The sequence below is a fragment of the Catharus ustulatus genome, chromosome 1, assembly GCF_009819885.2.
Source record: "Catharus ustulatus isolate bCatUst1 chromosome 1, bCatUst1.pri.v2, whole genome shotgun sequence".
Taxonomy (NCBI): domain Eukaryota; kingdom Metazoa; phylum Chordata; class Aves; order Passeriformes; family Turdidae; genus Catharus; species Catharus ustulatus.
In genome coordinates, this window is record NC_046221.1 from 110,422,587 (window position 1) to 110,448,153 (window position 25,567).

General features: G+C 38.2%; 1 protein-coding gene across 3 annotated transcripts in view; it reads left to right on the forward strand.

The window, feature by feature from the left end:
• Window positions 1-4,371: 4,371 nt before the first annotated feature.
• The window catches only part of MYOM1 (myomesin 1), a 68,249-nt gene continuing 47,053 nt past the window's right edge, over window positions 4,372-25,567 (forward strand). For all 3 annotated transcript variants that reach the window (XM_033080539.1, XM_033080521.1, XM_033080529.1), the window contains exons 1-8: window positions 4,372-4,818; window positions 12,742-12,879; window positions 16,988-17,198; window positions 18,929-19,086; window positions 22,665-22,757; window positions 23,674-23,762; window positions 23,874-23,933; window positions 25,329-25,493. In XM_033080539.1, the coding sequence (XP_032936430.1) occupies window positions 4,391-4,818; window positions 12,742-12,879; window positions 16,988-17,198; window positions 18,929-19,086; window positions 22,665-22,757; window positions 23,674-23,762; window positions 23,874-23,933; window positions 25,329-25,493 (1,342 nt within the window). In that variant the 5' untranslated portion in view covers window positions 4,372-4,390. The remainder of the gene's footprint in view (window positions 4,819-12,741; window positions 12,880-16,987; window positions 17,199-18,928; window positions 19,087-22,664; window positions 22,758-23,673; window positions 23,763-23,873; window positions 23,934-25,328; window positions 25,494-25,567) is intronic.

Sequence of the window (25,567 nt, forward strand, 5' to 3'; positions counted from 1 at the left end):
CTGATTACTCATTTTTCTGCCAGAATGCTGTGGCCAAAATGAAAGAAGACAAGCCCATTTAATTATTGCTAGAGGTAGTACTATTTAATTTAGAAACAAAAAATTGTATTTTAGAGCTGCATTGTTTATATCTACTTAAATGCCTTATGAGGTCATGTTCTTAATTTAGTGTTTTATCTTAAAGATGATGATTAAAAAGTACATTGTCAACAGAACAATGAAAATACGTATCTATTGAAATGTAGCTCATATGACTAGAGAGTCTTGATAGATTGTCATTAAGCTGAAATGTTTATATTACATGTACTGTGGCTTGGCATTAAAAAAAAGATACCAATAAAATGTTGATATTCTTGTACCATAGCAAAGGCCAATACAGGGATTGGTCTTTCCTAGTTTCTTGCTCATGACACAATATTTTTTTCCTCTCCTCCTAAATCTGATTTAACCAAGGAAAAAAATCCTAGAAATAATTTGAAAGTGGAATGCTGAATTTACTGAGGATATTTTAAAGGGAGAACTCTGTATTTCCTTTAGTTTGAAGCTGCTGTCATGGTGTCTTTGCACAGAGATAGTACAGGGTATCGGTATCTGTCTCTGTCTCTCTCCCTCTTCGATGCTATATTTATAGCATCCCCCTGGCCATAAAAGGTCTGGACTGGGGCTCTGACATTCCACTGACTGCAGGCATTATTTTTGTTCTGGACCTTGAAGTCCAGTCCTTACCCCTCGTCCTAACTACCTCTTTCTTTGCTGGCTTCATTGCTGCTGTATTTTTGTGCTATTCATCCACTTGGGAGCTCTTCCATTTGCTGCCATTCATTTGGATCCTGGTAAGTGGTTTTTTTATGCCGGAAGGTTTTATGTGTTCAGTTATTTTTAATCTGAATCTGTAATGCCAAGTTGATAGTAGCTCCCTTTATTCTTCTTAGCTCAGCAGTTGAGGGATTTGGGACGTGAATTGAAGACATCTGAAGATTCAGCTGTGAAAATAGAAGAAAGTAGTGCAGGGGCTCTTTTATTTTCACTCAGGTATCTTTGCATTTTGTCACAGTATTCTCAAATAAAACATGGGTTACTGAGATACAGGAAGAGTTTGTCATGTAATCTGTGGGCTTAGAGAATGTTTAAATAACATAAATAGCTTCTTGTTGCATAGGATGTTATATTTTCTCTGCTTACAAGAGTTTCAATTTCTTAAATCTATTTCACTATATTCATTGATTGATGGAGTAGATCTTTAAAGAATTACACAGACTGATAAACTACACAAGAGGTGATACCAGCAGAATCACTTCCTTTAATGAACTATGGACAAGCACAGAACTGTTTGTCTGCTCAGCAGTAATTTTAAATACTCAGTTCAACAGCTGCTAAAATATAGCTCTAAAAACGGTGAATTCATCTAACTATGGCCACTAATAGTTTTAGGCCAAGTTCAGAAGTGCTACACTGATCTTGAGAGGGAGCGTTGCCCTCACACTGAAGGGGGTTGGTTAGTGCACACAGACTAAGTGGGTGCAGGTGTCATAGATAAAACGTAAGAGATGGGAGCTAATGTGATAATCAGGCAGTGCTCCAGGTAGGAGCAAAGTCCTTGGAAGTTTCTGAGCTACTTGACATCTCTGATAGCATCACACTACTGTATCTGATCAGACTGATGTCACCAACTTATCCTGGCCTGTGAGCAATCCGTGATTTTTCAGAGGAAATACAAAACATGACTCATAGTGTGATTAAGTACCTATGAAAGGGGTTTCCTTTTACATTGTGTGAGTCAGTGGTGGTTTTGATTTGAACCATGAGAGCTGACTTTGTGCTCAGTGCCTGCCTTGCTATCATAGTCCTTACTCCTATCACAGACTTTTACTTCTGAGGACGGTGAGATCCAGACCTTCTGTGTTTGGAAGAAAAATGTTTCCTTTATACATTTTAACTAGTTCTTTTAGTCTGATAAAATGTAAATGAAATGCCTCAAATTTAAGTTCTTAATGGACAACACATGCAGTGATTCATACTTGTGGATCACCTTCCATACTTTGAAGCCTGGAAGGTTGTGGGAATGCCTGAGCTGAATGCCTGTTAGCATTGTGGCTGTTTGAATGATGAAGCCAGCCAACATTTCAAATAAAGCTGGTGAAGACAAACCATAGTAGTCTGCAGAAGGAAAACAGGATGTTCTCACATTCCTTCCCTTTCAGTATGCGAGACAATATTCTTCTGTATGCCTTAACCTTCCTAGGCTGGGATCACGATGATTCAAAAGTCCTAAACCCAGCTCCACAGAGCTGGAAGAGAAAGGCAATGAAGAAATAGGAAGAAAAAAAATCTTCTGAAACTAGGGAAATTAAGAGGAGCTACATACTACCGCTAGCTAACAAAGTGAAATAAGTTACAACACGAAATACTGACAGGTATTAGGATGCTAGACAGAATAATTGCATTCTTTCAGACGGACATTAAACAAATAGCCAGTACCGGGAATAAGAGAGTTAAAAAGGAGCATCAGTTTTTGCCATAGAGAGCAATGGGTTAACATTCTTTCCCATTTCTCCTTCCTCAGATAAAAAATAAAGTAAATGCATTATCTCATGCATTTGAAATCACAGTTTCACTGTGGTCAGGATATCAGCAATTTCTTTCACATAAAATGTTTCTGAAAAAGTTTCTTCCTTGCTGACTTCCTGCAACTAAATGATCAATTCAGTTATCCTACAAAGAACATCCGTTTGTGAGATCCCTAAAATATAAGGGAGTTTTCCTCTTTGTTTTTGGTTTTTGATGCATTTGGGTTTGGTTTGCTGTTTTTTTTTGGAGGGTTTCATAATTTGCCTTGGCTAGGGTGAATACCTCAGCAGTTATCAAAGAGAATAGTTTGAAATTTGTTGACTTGCTATCAGAACCAAATTCTAAAGGAAAAGCCAAGGACTAAAAACTAGGGAGTATAAACACCAGGGAAAAAAATCACAGAAATACAGAATATTCTGAGATGGAAGGGACCCACAAGGATAATCAAAGACCAGCTCCTGACCCTGTGCAGGACAACCCACTTTGGATGTCTAGACTTCCATGAAGTCATGATTGCCCTCCAGTTCTGCAAGTGTATTTTATGTTCAAACATTAAGTAGTTTTTCATTAGTATGAAGAAAACATGAAGCAGAACAATTTTCCTACTCTTGTGATTGATACTAAAAAAACCCCAAAACAATAATAAACACCACTCACCCTTATTTTTGGATCTTCTTTAAATCCTTGTTAACATTTTCTTGCTGTAGCTCATATCTATTATTAATCAGGGACCTTTTCAGGGACAATCCCAGTAGCCATCTGAGCCTAGAAGAAAGAGAAAGAAAGGTTATCATATGGATTACTTGAGGCAAGCTTGCATGTGAAAGTAGAAAAAGTCAGTTTTAACAACAGTGAAATAAAAAAGCAGAATAATGACTGCACTTCTGGTTTTAAAACAAACAAACAAAAAAGGGAAATTCATTCTGCATTTAACTTTCATCCCGTTTTGAGAGGGGAACTACGTCTTACCTGATCAAAATTTGCACTACAAGTGACTACAAGACAATGAACCGATGATGTGCAAACTAAATCTTAAATGGGCCTATCATCTGGAGGAAGGGCCTTGGCAATCTTGAACATGATATTTTAGGTTAAAAGAAAAGGATTTGGATTGAGGAGCATGATATTATTTTACCCATTGCATAGAGAGTGGATCCCTGATTAAACTGTAAAAGTATAATGCACAATAAGCCCTTTTAAATTGAACACTGGTATCACAAAACAATCGCTGTAATGTGCATTTAGAGAAAAATGGATATCCTTCTCAACCATAGTGCTTTCATTCACTGTTGTAATAATAAATGGAACATTAAATTCAATCTGAAAATTGGATTAAAAAGAGAAATGAAATGTTCATATATTTTTGTTTCAGCTTTTATAGCCTTGTTGGATTTGCTCATGCCTTTAAAAATAATTTATTACTTTATCATCTCTATTGTAATTGAACAAAATTATTTGTACTACCTCTGAAGAAGCCAGGCACACAGAGTTTCATTAGTTATAGTTTGCAGTAGCAGGGAGCCAACTACAAATGAATATACACAACAGTGCAAAGGTTTCTGGTCGTGATAGGTGACATGTGAGCATCTTGAAACCTGAATATGAACCTGTCTGAAAGTCTAAATGCCATCATAAAAAGATAACTCTAAATTCATTGCAGTTGATTTTTCAAGTTCAGTGTTTGTTTGTTGGGTGTTATTTGTATGCTAACTCAGTAATTTCCTTGACTGTAGTCCTTATGTTTGGCCTGCTCTTTTTCAGACATCACCCTGTTTATTTACACTCAGAAGAGTGCAGTGAAGCCCAAAATTTGAAGGCACCCATGATGTCTTTACCGTTCTACCAAAGACACCACGAGCACTATGACCGTGCGTACCGCCACAAAGCGCTGTCCTCCACTGTGAGCCAGTACCAAAAGGAGACAAAGAGCAAATCTGCCCTCTACGCCCAAGGATCTGCAGCTTACGCCAGGGGCTCCTCAGCCTATCGCCACTCGTCTGCAGCAGGCTTCAGCCTTGACTCCTCAGCAGCTTACAGCCATGGCTCTTCAGCCTACGACCTCGAGTCGGCAGCCTACAGCTACGGGTCCGCAGCCTACGACCACTCTGCCGCGCAGAGCAAGAGATCTGCTGCCTACAGCCTCGACTCTGAGGCCCTCAGCACCAGCTCAGCTGCCTACAGCCATGCCTCTGAATCCATCAACAAGCTGGCTGCAGCCTACAGGCTGGGATCTGAAGCCTACAGTTTGGGGTAAGTAAGCTCCTCTTCGAAATTGCAGTCTGGTTAGAAAAATGTCCAACCACTTTCCATTGAAAATAATGGCAAAACACTCGTCCTCCCCCACATAAAGTTTCTCTATAACTTGGTGTTAATGTATTTTCCTGGTCTGGTGTTTTCCCTTGTCTTTAGCAATGGGAAGGACTCTGGTCAGCTTAGTTTGTTGGGCTAGTTCATGTGTGAAGGTTGGACTGTCATAAGAATAGCACTGGCTATGCTGGTGTGGCTGAATGGTGACATTATTCACACTCCAAACTGCTTAGGCATGAGCTACCCCTCCTTCCGAGTAGTTTAGCCATATAAATACAGCTGAATTTAATATGAAGAATTGAGATAGCTTTTGGATTGTGGCTGTTTCTTATCTGGCCAGGTTGAAGCAGTAAAAGAACTCAAAGCTCTTCATGCAAATTTGAGTTGATATGTCCATATGTGATTCATTCTTCTTTGGCCTAATAGTTTCACTTTTGTGCTCAGTGATTCAAGAAACTGAAATGTTCACACTGTATATTGGTTGAGGCATACTATTTCCAAAGTAGAAATAACTTGAAGTGTCCATCTTACATGAGAAGAGTAGCTATGCTTAGCTCTCACAGGGATATTTTTTTAAATTTAAGATAATAAATACTGCTCAAGAAATTGCATTAGCAGAATTTTTTTTATAAAATAGCCTCATATTATTTGTATGTATACATCTCAAGAGATTTATAGAAATTAGGGAAGTATTAATGTAAGATTAGAGCAGCTGTTATCAATAGAGGAAATTATCAACAAATTATAGCTCAAAACATCCGCTTGCTGTTACATTTATGTAAAATTAAGAGTAGCATTAGCAGAACTGATCAAAACTTGTCCACCAGAAAATTAAAATTTTGAAAACTGAATATCCTCCCAGGATTGTGAATAATGGTGAAATCTTGGCCAAAACCAATGAGATAAAGACTGCATGTACCACAGTAAACAATACTTTGTGATTTCAGCCTTCACTTGGCTTTCAGGAAGCTCAGGGTCCAATCTGTATTTGCCAGAGCTTGTCCAGGAATTTGAACCTCAGCCTGTTACAGCCCAGGTGAATGGCTTTATTTAACTCCTTACTACAAGAAAGACATTGAGTTGCTGGAACATGTCCAAAGAGGGGCAGCAGAGCTGATGAAGGTTCTGGAGCACAAGTCTTGTGAGGAGCAGCTGAGGGAAATACAGTTATTTAGCCTGGAGAAAGGGACACTCAGGGGAGACCTTACCACTCTTTTCAACTGTCTGAGTGGAACCAGGCAGGGTTTGGTCTCATCTCCCAGGTAATGAGACAGGATGAGAGGAAATGGCCTCAAGCTGCAGTAGGGGAGGTTTAGACTGGATATTAGGAAACATTTCTTCACTGAAAGGATGGTCAAGTATTGGAATAGGCTAACCAGGGAAATGGTGGAATCATCATTCTTGGAAGTGTTCAAAAATGTGTGGCACTTAAGGACATGGTTTAAGGGTGGATGTGGCACTGCTGGGTTACTGGTGATCTTAGAGGTTGTAATGATTTGATGATTCTATAGCTGATTGTCTTAAGTGGGTCATATCCAGGCTTTGCTGTTGAAACAATTTTACTTGTGCAGATAATTTACCACTGAGAAAGCAGTGAGAATCTCATTTATATTCTGCTGGGGAAGGGAAGAAAACTGCAGGTGCTGGGATTGAGGGTTATATTTCCAAAGGGAGCTGGGTAAGTGAAGATATCCTAGATTTCTGCATCAATGCAGCTGTGCCTGCACTCTGTTGCTGACCCTAACCCAAAACTTGCTCCTTCTTAAATAAAATGTTCTCATAAAAAATAGGACTTCAAGCTGTAAAAAATGATTATTAAAAACCCTGTTTCTGAATCCCAGTTACAAGCACTTCAGCTGCCATATCATTTTCTTCTGAAACCTGTATGTTCTCATTAAGAACCCTAATGTCAGCAGTGCAATATTGAAGAAAATGAAATTCCTTGAGAGAGAACTTAAAACATTTCCAGGTTTCCTGAGGTTTTGCTTGAGACAAAAGATTTTGGTTTAAAATAGCATATTTGCATATATAATACTCTGTAGTGCAACACTTGCCAGTAGATTGTTCAGAGATAAGAATGTGTCAGCTGCAACTTCTTTATTTCTGTGATCCTGTCATTGTATTGGAGGTTTGAGAAATTCAGTACTGCGAACTAAAACAAGGACTCTGGAGATTAGATACATGTGATTCCAATCTGTCGTACACAAAACTTAATTAACACAGGAGACAATATTTCTGAATAAAAATCTCAGTAGTTGTCTTGGGTTTATGGTTAATATAGGCTCTATGTTGGTACTTATTTATTTTTTGCAACCCTTATTTCTGTAATTTTCAAGAGGTAAAGTGGAAAAAATGCAATTCTACAGTTAAGTGTAGTTCAAATTTGAAGGAATTCTTGCCAAATTTGTGCTATCTTTCCCAGATAATCCAAAACATTTTAAGGGGTTATGTGGAGACAAAAAGCATTGCTCAAAAAAAATAGAAAGATCAAAGACTTTCTGTTTCAAAGACTTTCACCCATATAAAAAGAATGGTGTAGAAAAAAAAAATCTTCAATTTCTTCCAAGTTTCTAGCAGAAAAGGCTTTGAATTGAAGTGCTGTATGTAAATGACCTCAACAGTAGTGTTTGCTTGAAACCAGAATCCAAATCCAGACAAAATTTTTCAGCTAACAAACGATGATTGCATATCAGTGAATATTACCATCAAATATAGATTTATGCATAATGGATATAGTTTTGCAGATAAACATCATTAAGCCCAACAGGAAAACTCAAACACTAAGTTTTTATTCAGGTCACTTCTTTTTTTAAATAGAAAGTAGCTTTTGTTTAATTTATTGTTCTTGCAAAATTTAAGTCTCATCTTTTTCTGTAGTCACAGTACAGGACAGTGTTCATGAAGCACTGGTGTTGGCATGCAGTTAGTGCTATGTGAGGAATTTATCATGGGGAAAGCAGTGGAGAAGGACTAGGAACTAGGTAACCTGCAAGACCTTGACCTGAACCCAGTTCTGTGACACTGAAGCCTCTCCTGAGCAGAAAACATTCCCAGAGTGTGAACACAGGCAGTTTGAAGAAGCCATGGCTTCATTTCTCAGGAGGACGAAAAATTTTCCATGTGCTAATGGCCTGTCCCTCACACTTCAAGTCTTCTTCACAGCTTGAGGAAGTACAAGGACAGAAATGAAAACTGGCAAAATCAAGAGCAAGTATGGAAGCTTGCAGCTCTGCTGGTTGCAGCTGGCCAGAGGTGCAAACCTCTGGGCTCCCAAAAGAAAGGGCATCTCACCATGGAGAGGTTACCTCTTCTCACCCAGCCCTCCCCACCAGCTCGTGGGGCTGTCTCTAGCCAAACACTTCTACTTTGGCTTCATGAGAGGCAGGAAAAGTGACACATGCTGCTTCCCTTGAGGCTCTGTACAGGTGAGGGATGCACGTCTCCCACAAGCCAATGTTGTGGCCACCAATCTTCTTCCCCATCCAATCCTTGGGGGCTGCCAGCCTGGAAAACCTTCCACAGCAGCACTCACTCCATCCTCTCTGTGCTTCTGAGCAGCTTTGGGTCAGATCTGCCAAAGCTGCTTACAGCACTACAGGGCTGTCGAACAGGACTGCTGGATTAAACTAGTTTAACTCTTTTTGGTTGAAGCTCAGTGATTTCCCTTTGCTCAAACTTTCACTGCTTTTCCATGTGTTATTCTCCTGTCTAGCAGCATCAGATAATCCCATTGTGTCACAGACAGATAATCTGCCACCAGAAGGGCCAGACACCTGTTTAGAGGGAAAACAGAAGTTACTCAGGTAACTGAGGTGTGGCTCAGGCATTTATTTGCATGTATTTTGCAGGTCAGGCAAAACAGCAAAGAAGACAGTGACAAAATTCAGGTGTACCAAGCAAAAAGAGGAGAGAAGCCTTTCTAGTTTGCAATTAATTAGGCTGCTAATGCAGAGCCAATGCTCCTGTAACCAGGATCAGGACAAGGCTGAGTAAATAATGCGCTTCCAGAAACATGAGAAGACCATGATCTTGGCGCTTCTCATCCTTTGGTTTATTATAGGTGAGGGTTAAGAAGGTGGCTTCCAGATGTCCTACCCAAGTGTGGAAATTGTTTTAATAAGACCTGCTCTGTGGAAACAATTCCCCTTCAAATAAAATTGTTGTGGAAGCTGTGTTAGGGAATATTGCCAGCAATGTTGCCTGGGCTTGTGACAAACCTGTCAGCAACTTAAAATTAATATAGTCACCAGAGAGCATTTCTCATTTTTAGAGGCTGAATTTAAAGAGTCCTTTGCTGAAAATAATTTCTTTTCCTCTCCTGTAACTGGGTTTGCCAAGCCACTATCTCTTATTTACAGTAAGTTAAAATATTGCAAATTAGGAAAGAAACAGCTACTGAAAAGAGAGCCTGGGCAAGGCCTTGTGGCTGACAGAGCTTCTCCAGCAGGTACAGCTGTATGGTGTATACCATCATCTCTTTCTGCTTAGGACAAGATACATGATTTTGTAGCGGCGTAACAGAGCTCATATGTGCCTTTTCATACAGGCATGAAATAACTAAACACTAGGATGTTGTGGCCTGCTTCCAGAGCCCATTTCTACATCCACTGGGTGCAGACTCTGTTTAGGCAGTGTGGGAAACCTGTCCCTTCAGGCACAGAAACAGGGGCAGTGCCAACATATCCTCCGTCTGAGAATAAGGCATCAGAACAGAACAAAGCATCTGTTTGGGAGTTGCAGACATCCAGCACAGTGGTTTTTTAGTTCCTTTGTTAGGCTAGAGGGAAAAGTTAGCAGCATCTGGTTTTTACATCTCTGCAGAGCAATGCCTGTGCTTTTTACAACTCAGTGGCTCTAATGAAAAACTAGAAAAATGCTGGCACTGATATTTTAACATGCCGAAAACCACTCTGAGGTAAGGACAGTAGGCTTAGGTCACCAACCTTGATAAGCCAGTACAGATAATATCTGACCTGGAAAAAAAATATACATGTGCTAGCTGGGCATATCAAATGAGGCTGAAAGATGTTAAAAGGTCATGGTACTGTTCCTGCCTATGAAACTAGAGAGCACTGATACCCTGTTCTTGCTCCTCCAGGGAGATTCTGTTCCACATATCAGGTAGAAGGTTGGAACGTTTTAATATAAAAGGGCAAGATTTTAGAATCTGGTTCAAGAAAAAGAGTCCTCCTTTGGGCCACCTAAATAATGGTTTTAGGCAGGATTTTGTTTTTGTGTTGCCCAGGAAGAAATAGTAAGAACACAGGAAAACAAGGAAATAAATCTTGTGATAGAATGGTGTTTAACTTGTTTTCTCAAGCAAAGAGCTCCATTTGAATATGTGTTTCTACTAGCCTTCATTAGCTCTGCCAGAATAGAAGCAAGTGTTAGAATTTAAAAAGGAGAAACATTTTCTGCTGCTTCAAATTTATTCATCTGATCTCTTGGTTTATGCAGTGCAATTCTAAAGAGTATTTTGGAGCAGCTCTAGGTATCCCTCTGAAAACACCAGCTATGTGCTCTGGTATGGTCAGATACTCAAATTCAAACACTTGGAGTGTTTGAGTGAAAAAACAGCCTCCAAACAAACAGAAGATATAGCAATTTATTCTTACCTTTTCAAATAATTTTAGAGAGATATAAATGAAAGATAGGAAAGCCCCACTACCACACAGGATAGATATCAACAAAATGCCTAGCAGGGAGTGATGGGACCTGCTATATATGCTTCCCATTAATTTCCCTGCATGAGTGTGTAATCTGGACCTTAAATCAAAACCAAACTGACTGCAAGGCCAAACTTTCCTTTAGAATTAAGGTGTTGATCTGGATTTAACAGTGCTATAAATGCCTGAGCTGAAATGTTCACTACGTTTCAACTACATTTATGAAAATAGAACCTTCTAGACATTTTAACTTAAGTTCAATTGGTGCTTTGATCCTTCTTGATCTAGAAACAGCCAGGAATCAGATGGCCTCCTAAAAAGTTCAGCCTAAAGCTCTGAGGAAATCTAATGGCTGTCAGAGTCAAAATTCCAGGTTTGACCCATTTTAAAATAGGACAGGAATAAAAGTCACCTGCTAAGTAAAGACCTACAGCTCCTTACAGACTCTAGTTCAATTAAGAAAAATAATGAAAATAGCTTGCCTTTGATATTTCTTATCACTTATTTGTTAAGTTCTCCCAGTGCATTAGCAGCTTGCCATAGTGATTGCTCCACATCATTGTCCAACCCAGGAGTAAGGCCATTGCACACCTGTTTCAATGTGTCTCTTTATTTCACTCTGCCTGGACTGTTCCCGAGTGTTTTCTGCTTGGATTTCTGTCCCTAAAGCTGGATCTGCCTCTCTTGTCCCAGGCTGTCCTGAGCAGTGCCTGGTATCAAAACCCAGAGCCCACAGCATCTCTCTCCTGTAGCTGTGGGGTGTGTCTTGGCTGACCCTGTGGTGCCTGACATGGAAAACCCTCGGCCCCAGCCCTGCAGTGTGTGCCACAGACCCTCACTGGCTGTGCCTTCTTTTGCATGGAAACCAGCTTACAGGGAGAGGAGGAAGGAAGGAGAAGCAGAGCACAGCTGCCGTTACCCCCATACTGAGCATCTCTCGGCAGCAGTGCTGGAGGCTTGGCGATGGTGGCACCTGGGGAGCACAGAGGAATTGCATTACGAAAGACAGCAAGAGAGACAGGAACTGAATGGGGAGAGAATGCAGCCTGGGTGAAGGGATAGACGCGAAGAAATGAAGGAAGCAAAGGTGGGAGAAGGAAAATGCACCTGTGTCATCTCACACACAGTCTCAGTGGATAGATTACTAGTATATATTTTGGAAACTAAGCACTCTTTGTGTGTTGGTGGTGGTACTTTTGCAGGGATACAGCCTAAGGAAAACATTAGTGCAAGGATATGATATTATATTACATTATGCCTGTGTAACATTCCCAGGGGCCCAGTGTTAGCATGGGTTTTGATATATGTATACAGCGTGCTGTGTGGAGACACCAGTGTAAGCTATCCTGGGTGTGGGAAGCAGGTTATCCCTGACAGAGGCACATGTCAGGGCTAACAAGCCTTGCTGAGAAACCATCATCCTGCTCCTGTATCTGCACATGTAAGCAGGGAGCTCATACTGTGTAGACAAAACCCCAGACCAGAAGCAGACTCACCTGTGGTTTTCTGTGGTGATGTTGCAGGACAGGTGAATAGACACTTTGGAGATTTGTAAAAGGCTGACAGATAATTAGCATATTCCATAGATATGGAAATTAGAGATGTGTTGCTTTGGCAAAGGAGGACCAGGTGTTCCGAGCTTTGCTTACCCAATTTGTAAAAATTTTAAAAATTAACCTAAAGTGATTGCCTCAAATATGCTTCATGCTCTTCAGAATCCCTCCCAGGCTGGTGAGGATGGGGGGAAGCTCTTTTTCCTTTTCAGTCATCCTCCATTTATCTGTGCTATGTTAAATGGTGATATTTCACTCAACTCTTCCAATGGATTGGAGTGGTATGGGAGAGCAGTGGGAATGGCAACACTGGTTTCTGAGCAGTGCAGTGTCCTACAATTTCTGTAGAGAGACTTAAATGATCTTCCCAAGTCCCAAACTAAAAGCTATTAAAAGTACATTGCTACCAGGTGTATTGTTTATCTATTTAGATTTAATATCAAGGGGCATAAATGGTATGCTTGTAATGATGAGATTGTCAAAAGCACACATAGTTATGCGTTTAATAACTCTGAAACTATGGCTATTAAAAATTAAAAATTCTTGATTACAAAACAAGACAGCAAAAAATTTTAGTACTTTAATTGTATTTTGAGTGCTTCTTAACAGCTTTCCCCCTGATTTTAACAATATAATTTTTATTTCAGACTGAAAAATTCCAACTTAATGATAGAAGATCAGTCCTATAAGATGAGTCCCAAAGCAAAGAGAGCAAAACAGAGTTTGATATCAGAGGACAAAGAGAACGAAGCCTTAGACTACTCAGTGCCCATATTCACAGGACGGTATGTTCATTTTCATTTTGTTTGGTATCTTATTTCTGACATTTAATTAACAAATTATAAAATAACAAATCCATTAATCTGCCTTTACCCTTGTGGATCTTATGGTGATAGTTTGCACTTCACATGAGTAATAAAAAGATGAAGAGAAGTCAACTGACTGCCAGAAAATTGGACATTGTTCACCTAGAGCCAGGACAAATGAACTGGACGTTGTTTTGAACATATTGTCAGCACCACTCCCTATGAAATGAAAATATAATTAGAACTCTGCCTATTGGGAACCTGACAAGCATGTTGTCTACATTATTTAGCTTATTCTTTTGGTTTGAAGACTTGTTCTGTAATCAAATATCTCTTACCAAGCATTAAACATAGAAACAATAAAACAACGTGCTAATGTCTTGTCCTGGCGCAGAGAAAACCTGGAATACAACCAAATGCTTTCTCAAATCCATTGTATAATGATTCATACTGATCTCACCTATTGGTGGTATTTATTGCATGGTTACTACTGATGTAATACATCTTACTGCAGCAGTGCTCTCAGTAGAGCTGAATGTGAACTTTATGTGGAAGCCAGAACCAACATCAGCAAAGAGGCTCCCCTGCCCTTTTTGGGGTATGGCATAGTGGTTTTAGTAGGAGTCTCCAGCAGTGCCAGCATAGTCAGTTGTTCAGATTAATATATACTGGGGTGTAGTGTGGAACGCTGGTTCCTGGTTAGAGGCCAGGAAAAACTTTTCTTGCCCACCTCCAGTTGAACAGAAGCCTTCCTTCTACTTGTTTTCCCTCTGCAACACAGCATTTTTCAAAGGACACGTCCAAGTTGTTTCTGGGAACCAGTGCTTTTCTTAATCAACACCCAATGACACTTCTGCTTTGTATCTAAACTTGTGGTTTCACGTGAACTGAGTTCCAGCTTGTCAGTGGAGGATGTTACTGCTCTGGCCTTTTGAGCATTTGTGATGCTTTTGTGATGACAACAGTAGTTTTGTTTTTTGTTAACTGCCTCCCACTGTCTCAGAGTACTTTTTCCCATCCCTTGTACATTCCTGTGTTGGTTTCACTGCTCTTTGATCCAACCAACATTAAAAACCACTCCTGCCTTTTTAAAAAATTGCTTTGGAGTTTCATCTGTACCTTCTGCAATAGAAACACATAAAAATGTGACAATCTCATGCAAAACTAAAGATAACATATTTTCAAGGCTTCTCACTACTTTTTGCATCTCAGCCAGTGTTTATACTTATGTAGCAGATTTGCAGCTCACCATCCTCTGTTTCCCATGGTCTCAAGCACAAATATCCTCCCTTTTTATTGGGTCTTGAGTCTGCACAAGTAAAATTTATAGTATTGGGCAATAGTTGAAAAACATGACTGTTGATTAGTACTTAGCTTTTTTACAGGCCTCTGTGATCTTAGCACATCATGTTAACAAATATGAAGAAATAAAAATAATTTCATTTATTTTATTTTTTAATGCATACAGTAATATCTAACTCAATGTGATGGTGTGTAGATTCATTTATTTGTGTATGCAATATATTTTGGGGTCCTATTTGGGAACCTACATTAAAAGGTAGTGTCAGATTCTTACATTGTTTTTTTGTTTTTTTTTGTTTTTTGGGTTTTGGGGGTTTTTTGTTTGTTTGTTTTCTGGGGTTTTTTGGGGTTTTGGGTTTTTTGTCAATCTTACTTTTTGCTTATGGCAATTCAGAAATCTGTGTGGGCTTTTCTGCCACTGAAATGATCCAAAAAGTTTAAATTTTGTTTTGGGATTTAAAAAAAATTTTTTTAATTAGTTAAAAAGAGCATATGATGGCTGTTGAATGTTCAACTTAACATGGCATGAAATGGTATCTGGTTTAGGCTTTTCACTGTTGGCATCATGCTCATGACCATATGCCAAGCCTGGAAGTTGCATGCCACATTCCTCTCAGATATTTATTTTTGTTTGAAAGATAACAGCTGAAGCCCATTGAGGCATGTGCATGCTACATGTCACTCCCAAATTCCCCAGTGAAATTGATGTGTTGGTTCCCATGGGCAGAGAGCTGTTAAAAGGAATAGTTATTTATAAAGGTCATCTCTCTGTGTGTTTGTTGGAGCTGGGTGACCTTCAGCGATGTGTCAACATTTCCATTATTTAGTTCTACTTCAGAACCCTCAGGTTCTGCTGTAGAAAAAATACTCAGATTATTCACCTTGCAGCTGATCCTTTTAAACACCTGGACTAATCCTTGCAAGAGAAGATTGTGCACAGCCAGACAGTATTTTAGACAGTAAAACACCCAGAGGTTGATGTAATGCCATAAGTGCTGAAGTTGCTGAATGTGGCTCACGGAACTATTTGCAATCACTAATGAGCCTATGCCAAAGGACTGTAGATGGCAGATACCCTTAAAATTATATTTAGCCTGTGCCATTTGGGATTGGATCTGGTTGTATCTGTTTGAAAATGATTTTCTACTGAAACCCTAGGAGACCTGTCTGTAAAATCAACTCTTAAATGGTATGGTTTGCTGGTTTAGTGCATTTGTCATTTCGGGGAACATGATTCTCTTTGATCTGGGAAGATTATAACAGGGAGAAATTATTAGAAAATCTAAATATTTAATACTGTTGATCAAAAGCATCTGGGGATTACAACTGCAAATTACTAGGATGAGTTCTATTTTAGTCAGAGGATATTCATCAGCTCCCAAAAGATGCTTAATGCCTTGAGAAACCAGTCCATACTGTGATGTTGCTGAAATTTTAACTGCTGTGGTTAAGGAGGAAATAATATCAGTTTGCCTTTGAAGAAAAATGCCATGAATTCATTTAAAATGAATATAGATTGCTATATTCATATTAATTATAATGATTTTTAAAAATCTCTTCCATATATCTTCAGCTTCAGGTGATATTTGTGGGGGCAGCTGATGTGCCTAAGTGGAGGGAATCCATCGTTCCACTGATTTCTTAAGGATCATCCTCTTAAAGCAGACTGAAACACAGGAAGTTGAATTTGAGGGTGGTCAAAGCTCTATGCTGTTAAGTAAGATTTTTAGTCTTGGCAGTTGTTAAATGTAATTAGGTTGACAGCATATTCCACTGCTTGACTGCCTTGCATCTCACCGAATTGACTTCATAGATAAGGGGCTGGACACTTAATTCTGAGCTTAAATTCAAATCTTTTAAGTATTTACATGTGCCATCAAATGCATAATATTGGCAATCTTAAAGAAAACATTCTTCCTTCTATTTTTTGCTTTGTAGAAGTAGTAGTAAGTTTTTTATGATAAAAGAGAGGCTGTGCTTGAGTGCACTCTAGAAACAGAGGTGATGTTTCTATAGTGCTTAATGAGAACTCAAACAGAATGTGTTTCCACATTCTGTGCTAACTAATGTTCCCTTAAAGTAACTAAATTCAGCAGGAGGATATTAATGCTTCTTCTTAAGGAACTCTCACTGTGTTTGCACCACTACAGCAGCTGTAATGTGCTGACAGTGCCAAAACAGTGTGGTTTTAATGGCAGATCCACATGTGAGTGTGGAAACAGGATTGCACCCATTGAGAGCTCTTTGTGTCTCACCTCTGTATAAAGTCTGAAGAGGAGGCTTCAAGAAAATCCATAGTTATCTTCCTGAAAGCAATATAGGATGGAATTTTCTATGAATGAACTTTTAGTTATCTACATTTTATGGGGAGGGATTATTTATAAATCATGAATGAGGACATTGTTATACAGCTACAATTATCTCTTGCCCCTTTGGCAGTGTTGTTACAAACACTGCAGCTCTAAGTTAATACCTGGAGATCTGTGGTTATGCCTTACACTCATCTTTATAGTTATGGAGGTAAAAAGCCACAGAAGGATAATGTTAAAACTGAAAATGTGTGTGGTACATTTAGAGGGAGAGGCCATGAAAATGGCTGTGACTTTGAACAGTGAAATACTCAGTCTTTCTGCAGAATCCCTTCCATGTTTCTGCTTTAAATACATATGAGAGTGCAGTAGCAGAAGAGTGTTGGCCACTGTAGTGGCTAATTTGGTAGCAAGTAGAAATGGAACATGTTCTCAGCATTTTACAATGGGATTCTGCTTTTTAAAAATTCTTTCAGAGAAGTGAATCTCAGTGGTATCACAGACACTGAAGAAGAGAGAATTAAAGAAAGTGCTGCCTATGTTGCCAAGAGGAACCTTTTTGCCATGGGGGAAGGAGTTAGTGTCAAAAAGGTGGCCAAGAAAACTTCTGAAGAGGAACATCATGAAAAAAAATCAAGGAAAGTGGCAATCCGGGAATCTGCTGAACATGTAGCCATGAAGAAAACGGTAAAAGATTAGAAATTGACACTTAAGCTGGAAAAGAAAATTAGTCTTTTTTTGTTTGGTGTTTGTAAAGTGTCCAGCACACCGGGGGCCTGATTTACTCCATGGGCAATCACAATAATGGTCATAATAAAGCTAAATATTTTCAATGGAAATCTCTTGAATTACTTAAAGGTCTTGTTATCCAGATATGAAATGGAAAAAGAGAAAAGGACAGAGTAGGGCACCAGGGAAGGCTCTTTGGTCATGCCCACACCTGTTTAAATGGCACAGCATCCTTCACCCGGAGGATGAGGCAGCTGCTGGACAGAGAATAAAGGTTGCTATATATATATCTTGCTCATAGGTTGGTGAATGGGTAATTTCTGGACTTTTATGGCCTGAGAACAAGCTTTTTCAAAGTGTTCACCCCAGAGTTTTAATCACTGGGTGTAAATTAGGACAGAATTAGGTGTAAATTAGGGAAGAACATCTGGAACTGATACTCTAATTGTGTGCATTATTGTCCAGCTTTTCAAAAACTAATACTCAGAACAAATAGTTACAAATATGTTGTGACTAGACTGGCAGGGCATGTAAGTGCAAATATGTTTCATTTAGCAAATATATTACTTTATTTCTATTGCTATACTACCTATACTATTACTATTACTATTACTATATTTTATTATTTACTGTTTTGAGAAGAAGAATTGGCAATATGCTTAAAAAATATCCATATGACATAAGGTTGGAAAGGGTGTAAACACCTTCAAGGATGAGGTAAAAAGGTGAAAATCATCTCAAAAATTGAGAAACAGTGAGGGTGAAATTTGATAACCAATGGAAATTACTACACACAGAAGGAAAAGAACAAGTAAATGACAAATGCCTGGCTAAGTAGAATACCTCAGGATCTGAGAGTTATAAAAGTTCACAAATTTAATGTAAGTCAATTTAATGACAGTCATATAAAAACAAACACCAATCTAGAGTATTATCACTGACAGTAAGGGGCAGTTATTTAATTGTGTTGGAGTCTGGCCTATGATAATGAGCAGTCCCTCTTTGATGAATGTTGAGGACAAATAGAATCTGTCCAGGACTGAGAAATTAAGGAAAACTGGTATTGCCCAGTTTATAAAAGTCCTTTTTTAACAATCAGAATACAGGGACCTGTAATTCTCCATATATGTGAAATTTAGGGCAGGAAATAAATAGTTTAGTTTGCAGAAAGCCAGATTTATACCATATTAGGAGTTTTTTCCAGCTCTGTGGATAGTCAAGCAGTTGAACGTGTAACTTTGGGAGGATGAAAGAACCCACCAGGAGGAAAGGTTTGAAAGTAGTTCTGTCAGAGATGATCTAGGCATAGAGAGCCTGGCATTACAGCACAAGTACAGGAGACATCTGAGTTTCAGACCTATTTCACCTTCCACTTTGTATTTAAAATAATATATAAGTAATTAAATGTGGAAAATTATTTACTTAGAATAGTTTTGAGGGGAATAGCCCTGTAAAATCAAATCTAGTGTTTTTGGAAGGAGAACTTCTGGGAAATGAAAACTTTGTTTTCTGTGTCCAGGTGAGATAAATACATTAGGTGTGTATGTCTGGATGTTTCAATGAAAATTGCAGGGGGTTTGCCTTTATTTATTTATTTCTTTATTTTTAAATTTATTTATTTTTTTGTCTTAATTTGCACTGCTAACTGCTGCTATAATTAAGTGTATAATAAAATGTTTCTTTTCCAGCTAGAAGAGACTCAGGCATTCCATAAAAAGTTGAATAAAGATAAACTCTTACATGCTCCTGAGTTCGTCATTGAGCCTCGTTCCCACACTATCTGGGAAAAGGAAAATGTTAGATTTAATTGTTCTGTGGCTGGCTGGCCGGAACCCCGTGTTACATGGTAAGTTTGTATCCCTGGCACTGAAAGTCACCACTTAATCAGAATCTGAAGTCACCTCAGCAAATATAGTCATTTTTCTGGAAAGATATTACTTAATTTTTTTTTCTTAATTATTTAATTTTAAATTATTATTTAAAAGTGCTGATGGCAGGCCTTTCAAACATCTTTCAAGTAACATTGTGCAGAAAAAGAGCAAAATATTAAAATGAAGTAATAATAATAGCAACATAAATAATTATATAATTATTATAGTAAATTAATTAATGTAATAATATTTAAAATATTTGTATAACAGCACTAGGAATATGTAGACTTTTGTTTTTTATTTGGTAGAGACATCACATATATTCCTTCTGTAGATTATTAAGGAAAAATGGCAGTTTGGTCTATCATGCTCTCTTTGATAGTGCTTTCTAAATAGTTGAATTTAGTTCTACAAATGACACTAATGTCCCTGAAGCATTAAAGCAGGCTTTGGTCAAGAGCAAACTTTTTGGCAGCTGAGAAGTTACAGTGCAAAATCTCCATGAAATAGCAATCCATTGATGATGCTGTGAAATCTCATAGCAGACACATCATCAGTGTTTGAAGTCAGTGACTTCAGGTACATCTGGAACCAACCAAATAAGATGAAAGCTTTGGAATTATTGTAAAATTTTACAGACTCACAGAATATGCTGACTTGGAAGGGAAACATCTACTGTATTGTAATGTGCTGTAATAATCATATATTGCAAGTTGCTACTTGAATTGCTTAAGGGACTCTGCATTTATTTATGTCCTAAAAACCTTAATCTCAGGGCTTGTCAAAAATTGCTCTCAAGAGGTATATTAATAGGCCAGAGCTGAGTCCACAAAGTCACTGATCTCTCTCCTGGGACTCTGCATGGACACAGTTTTCCTGTCCTGTAAGGGTTACAAGTGCCCTGTGTTCACATTCCACCTGGAGAGGATTCCAGACAAACCCTTTAGATCTGCTCTCAGCTTGAGATAATCAATGGTCAGCTATGCTCATGGCTGCAATCCAGCTCTGTAACCTGAATCCTACCCAAGAATTCAAGAGCTGGGTCATTTTCACTTCGGTTGAGATTCACCTCATCCCCAGAACCTGACATGGTTAAACTGAGCCTTCAGCTGTCTGTCTTTGCTCTCACTGTGAACCAGCCTTTCATCTAAGTGCTAAATGTGGATGGTGGAAATTAATACATCATTTTACTGTACATCTGAGTTCCAAAGGGATTTCAGTTTGCCACAGGCTACTAATGGGGAAAAAAAAAAAAGAGATCACATCATTTTGAGCAGGTGTCTTTGCTCTAAGATATAGAACAGTGCTGACCTGGATCTGTCAGCTTTCATTCAGCCTTTCTAACAAAATGTCAGTAGAGTATTGCAGTTCTTTGTATAAGCAATTAAGACCTTTTAATGCTGTGCCTGAAAAACTATAAAGCTTTATGAACTTTCTCTAAAGAAAACCTGCCTGAAGCAGCTGTTCTGTCTCCCCTGGAAAAAAAAGCATATGGAAAACCCAGGACATTTGAAACCAGTAGCAGAAAGCATAAACTATCAGTGGCTAATGACAGTGGGAGGTTGCAGTCCCACATTAGCTAATGACTTGGCTGCTCTGGAATTTGCATTTCCAGAAATAACAAGTGGTCCTTCTACCACAAGTCCTATTCTTTCTGTAGATTAATATAAATAAGCAAAAATGGAATAAATTACTTTTTACTAGCCTGATAATGAAGACAAGAGAAGTGAAAGTCTTCTTGCTGCTGGCATGACCCAGTAAAAGCTTGTTTCTGCACAGTACCCAAACATCTTTGCTGCCATAGGATGTAAAGAATGCTGCCATCCAATGTAAAGAGGCTATGGATTTAAGTCCTATTTACAGGATTTCATGTTCCCTGAAAAATATTAAGAATGGATGGCATTATTCTATTTTCTAAAATATTTGACACATTAGATGTAATATAAAGATGCCCTGATGTTCCCAGGCAGTTCAGTCTGGGGAGCACCACCCCATAGATGAGGTGAAGAGTGGTGGTGAATGAATTACTCTTGCTGGGCTCATGTATTACTCTTTGCCTAAGCCAGGATAATAGAATAATGAGGTCAGGCATCTCTGCAAATAATTGATGTGCACATAGAGAGTACTGCCCTGCACTGAGTCCCTTTTCATAGACATTTTGCTGTGAGGGAGATGAGGATAAAAAGCGTTAGGTTTTATAGTCCTTACTGAATTAAAGGCTTGGAAAACTCTCAGTGTATTACTATGCCCAAATATCTGTAGTCAGGGAATTATTCTTTATTGTACAACACTGATGGTGCTGAATACAGTTTTCAGATTTATTGTGGATCTAGCTTCATCTTGACATATATTCAATGGATAATATTCTTGGTGAAAATAAAATCATTAATTACTGATTTGTTTGGTGAAGTGGGGCAAGCCATTGACACCAGACCAGTTCCTTTTCCTTACTGAAAATTATGAAAGGTTTGAAATATAAAATCTGAAATGAAGAAGCAAACTTCTTTTTCTGGTTGCCTGTTGTGAGAAGAAAGATTTATTTAAGCAACATCAGAGTAAAAGATGAAGGTACTTTTATGTGTCATCTTTTATCATTTTACTTTCTTTATATGTATATACCTTATGAAGAACAGGGAAAGCTAGGTAAAATAGGACATTCTCTTAGGAAATATTTTATCTTTATGGACCTCAAATCCATTCCAAATGTACTGAATACAACTCAGAGTGCAATTCATTTATTAGACTTCTACTGCCAGTCTTTTCCGTATTTCCAATGCCTGCTTAAGACAGGATTCAGTCAAACTTTACTTGGTTACACCACGTATTGTCCAGAATGAGCAACATTTTATGCAACAATTGAAGAGGAAGAATTTATCATGTACCACAGTTCTTCCACTATGAGAGTCCCAAGCTGTTTGTATAAAATAAATTAGCAGTACCAGCTCACCACTGATCAGCACTGGTTCATTCATTCCTTCAAACTGGGACAACTGGGAATTTTGAACAGTAAACCTTTCCTACCTGAAGATACACCTGTGCCAGAAAACCCTCACAGTGTATTCCAGATTAACCATGTTAAGTTGCAAGAAAACAAAAAAAGTTAACCTTCTACCTGGCATTTTTTGTGTATATAAAGGTTTTAAAAGTAGGTCAAATATGTAAACCAAACAAAATGTTTATGATAGCTAGCACGTAAGATGTCTACAAGATTTTTATTTGCCATTTACAAAACTCTGAGATGTTGCTCAAGCAAGCCCTCCTTTCTTTTACAAATAGCAACATGAAGTTCGTGGTATTATGAACTGATTTTCATCCCACTCAAGACTATTTTCTTCTTTTAATTTAAGAATAAAATCTACCTGGGCAGGTCAAAGAGAAAAAGAGAAAGGTTACACTTCCAAAAATATGTAATGTCTTCCCAGGGAGTTAGACTACAGTTTATCTAGGAGAAACATGCAGAAGCTGATGTTCTACTTCAAATATCAAGCACTTGACCTTTTAAAGTACAGAATGACTTCTCTTTGTGACATACTGCTTCTTTGCTTTTCCATAGGTACAAGAATAATGTGCCCATTGATGTACAGGCTCACCCTGGCAAGTATATCATTCAAAGTCGATATGGGCTGCACTCTCTGGAGATTACCGAGTAAGGAAGTGTTAAATAATTTAACAAACAGCTTAAGCTGAAATGTTGCTATAGAATGAGACCTGCAAAATGTGAACATACCTCTTGGGGATGTAAGACATATCAAGTCAGGTGATATCAACTGTGGTAAATGCTGTCTACTAAATGTTGAAGCAGTTCTGGTTTACCTCAGTAGAGGACATGCAATTTACCTGAGTTATTTATCTGGATTATTTATCTGAATATTCTATTTATGGCTAAGTCAGAAATGTGGGACATCTATGATTACTTTTTCCATCTGTCTGCTTGATGAGAACAGTTAAAAATGTAAAACTATGTGAGTTAACTGTTTTTCAAATATAGCAAAGTTCACAATTCTTACTGAAATGAGGAACACAACTGAGATGTCCTCACCTTATATACAAGAAAGATCTTCAACAGGACTCATTTTCCAAGTGGAAAATTTTTGCACTCACTTTGCATTAAAAACATTGAAAGCATGAGACCTAATCAACAACAATCTGGATCTGACAATTTTTTTACTGGCAGGTGCCCTCTGAAAATATTTTATGAAACCTACCATTCCTACAAGTTCCATGTTAGGCATCTCTTCATAGAAGACAGTAAATTAGTGATGAATATTATCAGTAGTTTTTGCTACTTGTGCTGTATTCCCAATTTCAAATCTGTAAGTGATATTTGAAAACAGACATTTATTTCAAACTTTGGGGTTTAACACTGAGAAACATTTAATAGCTGCAATCAGTCCAGTGTCCAGTGTGTCTCTCTCCCAGGCATTTACTTTATAGATTTTACCCAGATTTCTGAGGGTCTCCTTAATCTAAAACACCAGAGGAGTTTTAGATTATTAGTATTTAGATTATGGCTATGCCAAGGAGTAAATGGGTGCTCTGCCTAATGATTTCTATAATTTCAGATGTGAATTCGATGACACTGCCCAGTATCATGCCTCTGCCATGAATGTTAAAGGAGAAGTTTCGGTTTATGCTTCCCTCGTGGTAAAGAGTAGGTTGCAAAATATTTCCTTGAAGGATTTTTTTTTTTTTTTTCTTAAGATGCACATTACCAGCCTTTACTTTTTGGAGATAATGACCAGTTTTGTCTTTTTCTGTGTAGGGTACAAAGGAGAAATCGATGCAAGTCTTTTGCATGCTAGAAATCTTTCCCTCTCTCCATGTAAGTTGCAATGTATTTCTTTGACACTTCCATTTGTACTTGTGACATCATGGCACATGACTGAACAGAATATTTAGTAACATTATTTTAAAAAGAAGCAGGTCTGATTTACAAGGGTGTGGATCTCCACAATTCTGGATGGTGTTAGCCTCAATAGTGGGGGGAAATGGCATTGCCTTCTTGGTCTGTTGGCTTATATAAGAAACATCCTGTTAATATTGCATTTCACTATGAAATAGAATCTGTCAAAGAGAGAACCACTTCCTCTTTTGCAATATGTAAAACATGGCATGGGAAGCATATGCCTGCATAGAGTAGGTGACTTAATTGTTGTCTGCTGCTTATGTGGTTTCATAAGCTGTGAAAATGCACAGAAAAGATTCAATATCCAGAACACAATTAGATTATTTTGGGATATATCAAGCTAGAAATTGTGGTTTCTTTTATCTGAGAACCTCACATTTTAACACTATGGCATCCATGCTTCCATGATAATAAGGCAATCTACCCACATATGCCATTTGGGTGAAGGTGCCCTAGGAACCCCATGAAAAGTTTGACAGATAAGACTTCCATGTATTTCCAATAAAATTTGGGATCTATCAGTTTTTTATGGAAAAGAAAGATCACGATTTGCATATATTCATTGATCACAAGAAGAGGGAAAGTTACCTGTGTAGGCTAGTTGAGTAAAAGTAAAATGACCTTAGTTTTTATCAGCTGAGCTGTTTTCAAAACAAACATGGAAGCTCCTCTGCCATATATGTACAGTAAAAGTGAAAGGCACTTAGGATATTCTGTCTGGAAAACCACACCACCTGGGACACACAGCATTCAAAAAGATAAATTCAGGAACAAGACTAGAAACAGGCTACCTGAATGCCTGGAGGATTGGAGAGCCCCTTTTATATTAATAGCAGCCCCCAAAAAGGCTTACTAGGTTACAAAAACAAAGGTTGAGTGGACACATGACTGCTGTGAGATAGAGCAGGGAGTCAAAATGGGGAAAGACAAGAACAATATAAGCTAAAGATACACTTGACCTGAACAAATAATTAATCACAAATAGAAGTCTTTTTAAGTTATAAAACAAACCTTATGATAAAACACGGGATTAGAAATTTTGAAAATTCTGAAATTAAATTCTGCAGAAGCCTCTCCCTGCTAAAATGAACTAGCTGTAAAACTAGAGTTGTATGAATGAAGAAATAGTTGATTCTCACTTGGATTATCCAGCACTGCAATTACCTCTGAAGATGATGACTTAACGTACATATTGTTCCTATTTATACCTTGAACTTTACCTGGGACTGTATTTGTAATCACTGAGTACTTTTTCTTCCTACTCTTGTCACAGAAGGGAAGAAAAACAGATTTTTTTTTTCTCTTTTACAGTTGCTGTTACCCCTCATGGCTATGCTTCCAGGTTTGAAATCAGCTTTGTTGACAAGTTTGATGTGGCCTTTGGGAGAGAAGGCGAGACAATGAGTCTGGGCTGCACAGTTGTCATCAATCCTGATATCAAGCGCTTCAAACCAGACATTGAGTGGTACAGAAATGGTGAGAATGTTCGACAAGAACAAATATAACTTCTTCCATGTAAATCTTTACTTACTTCAGTTTATGTCAACGTT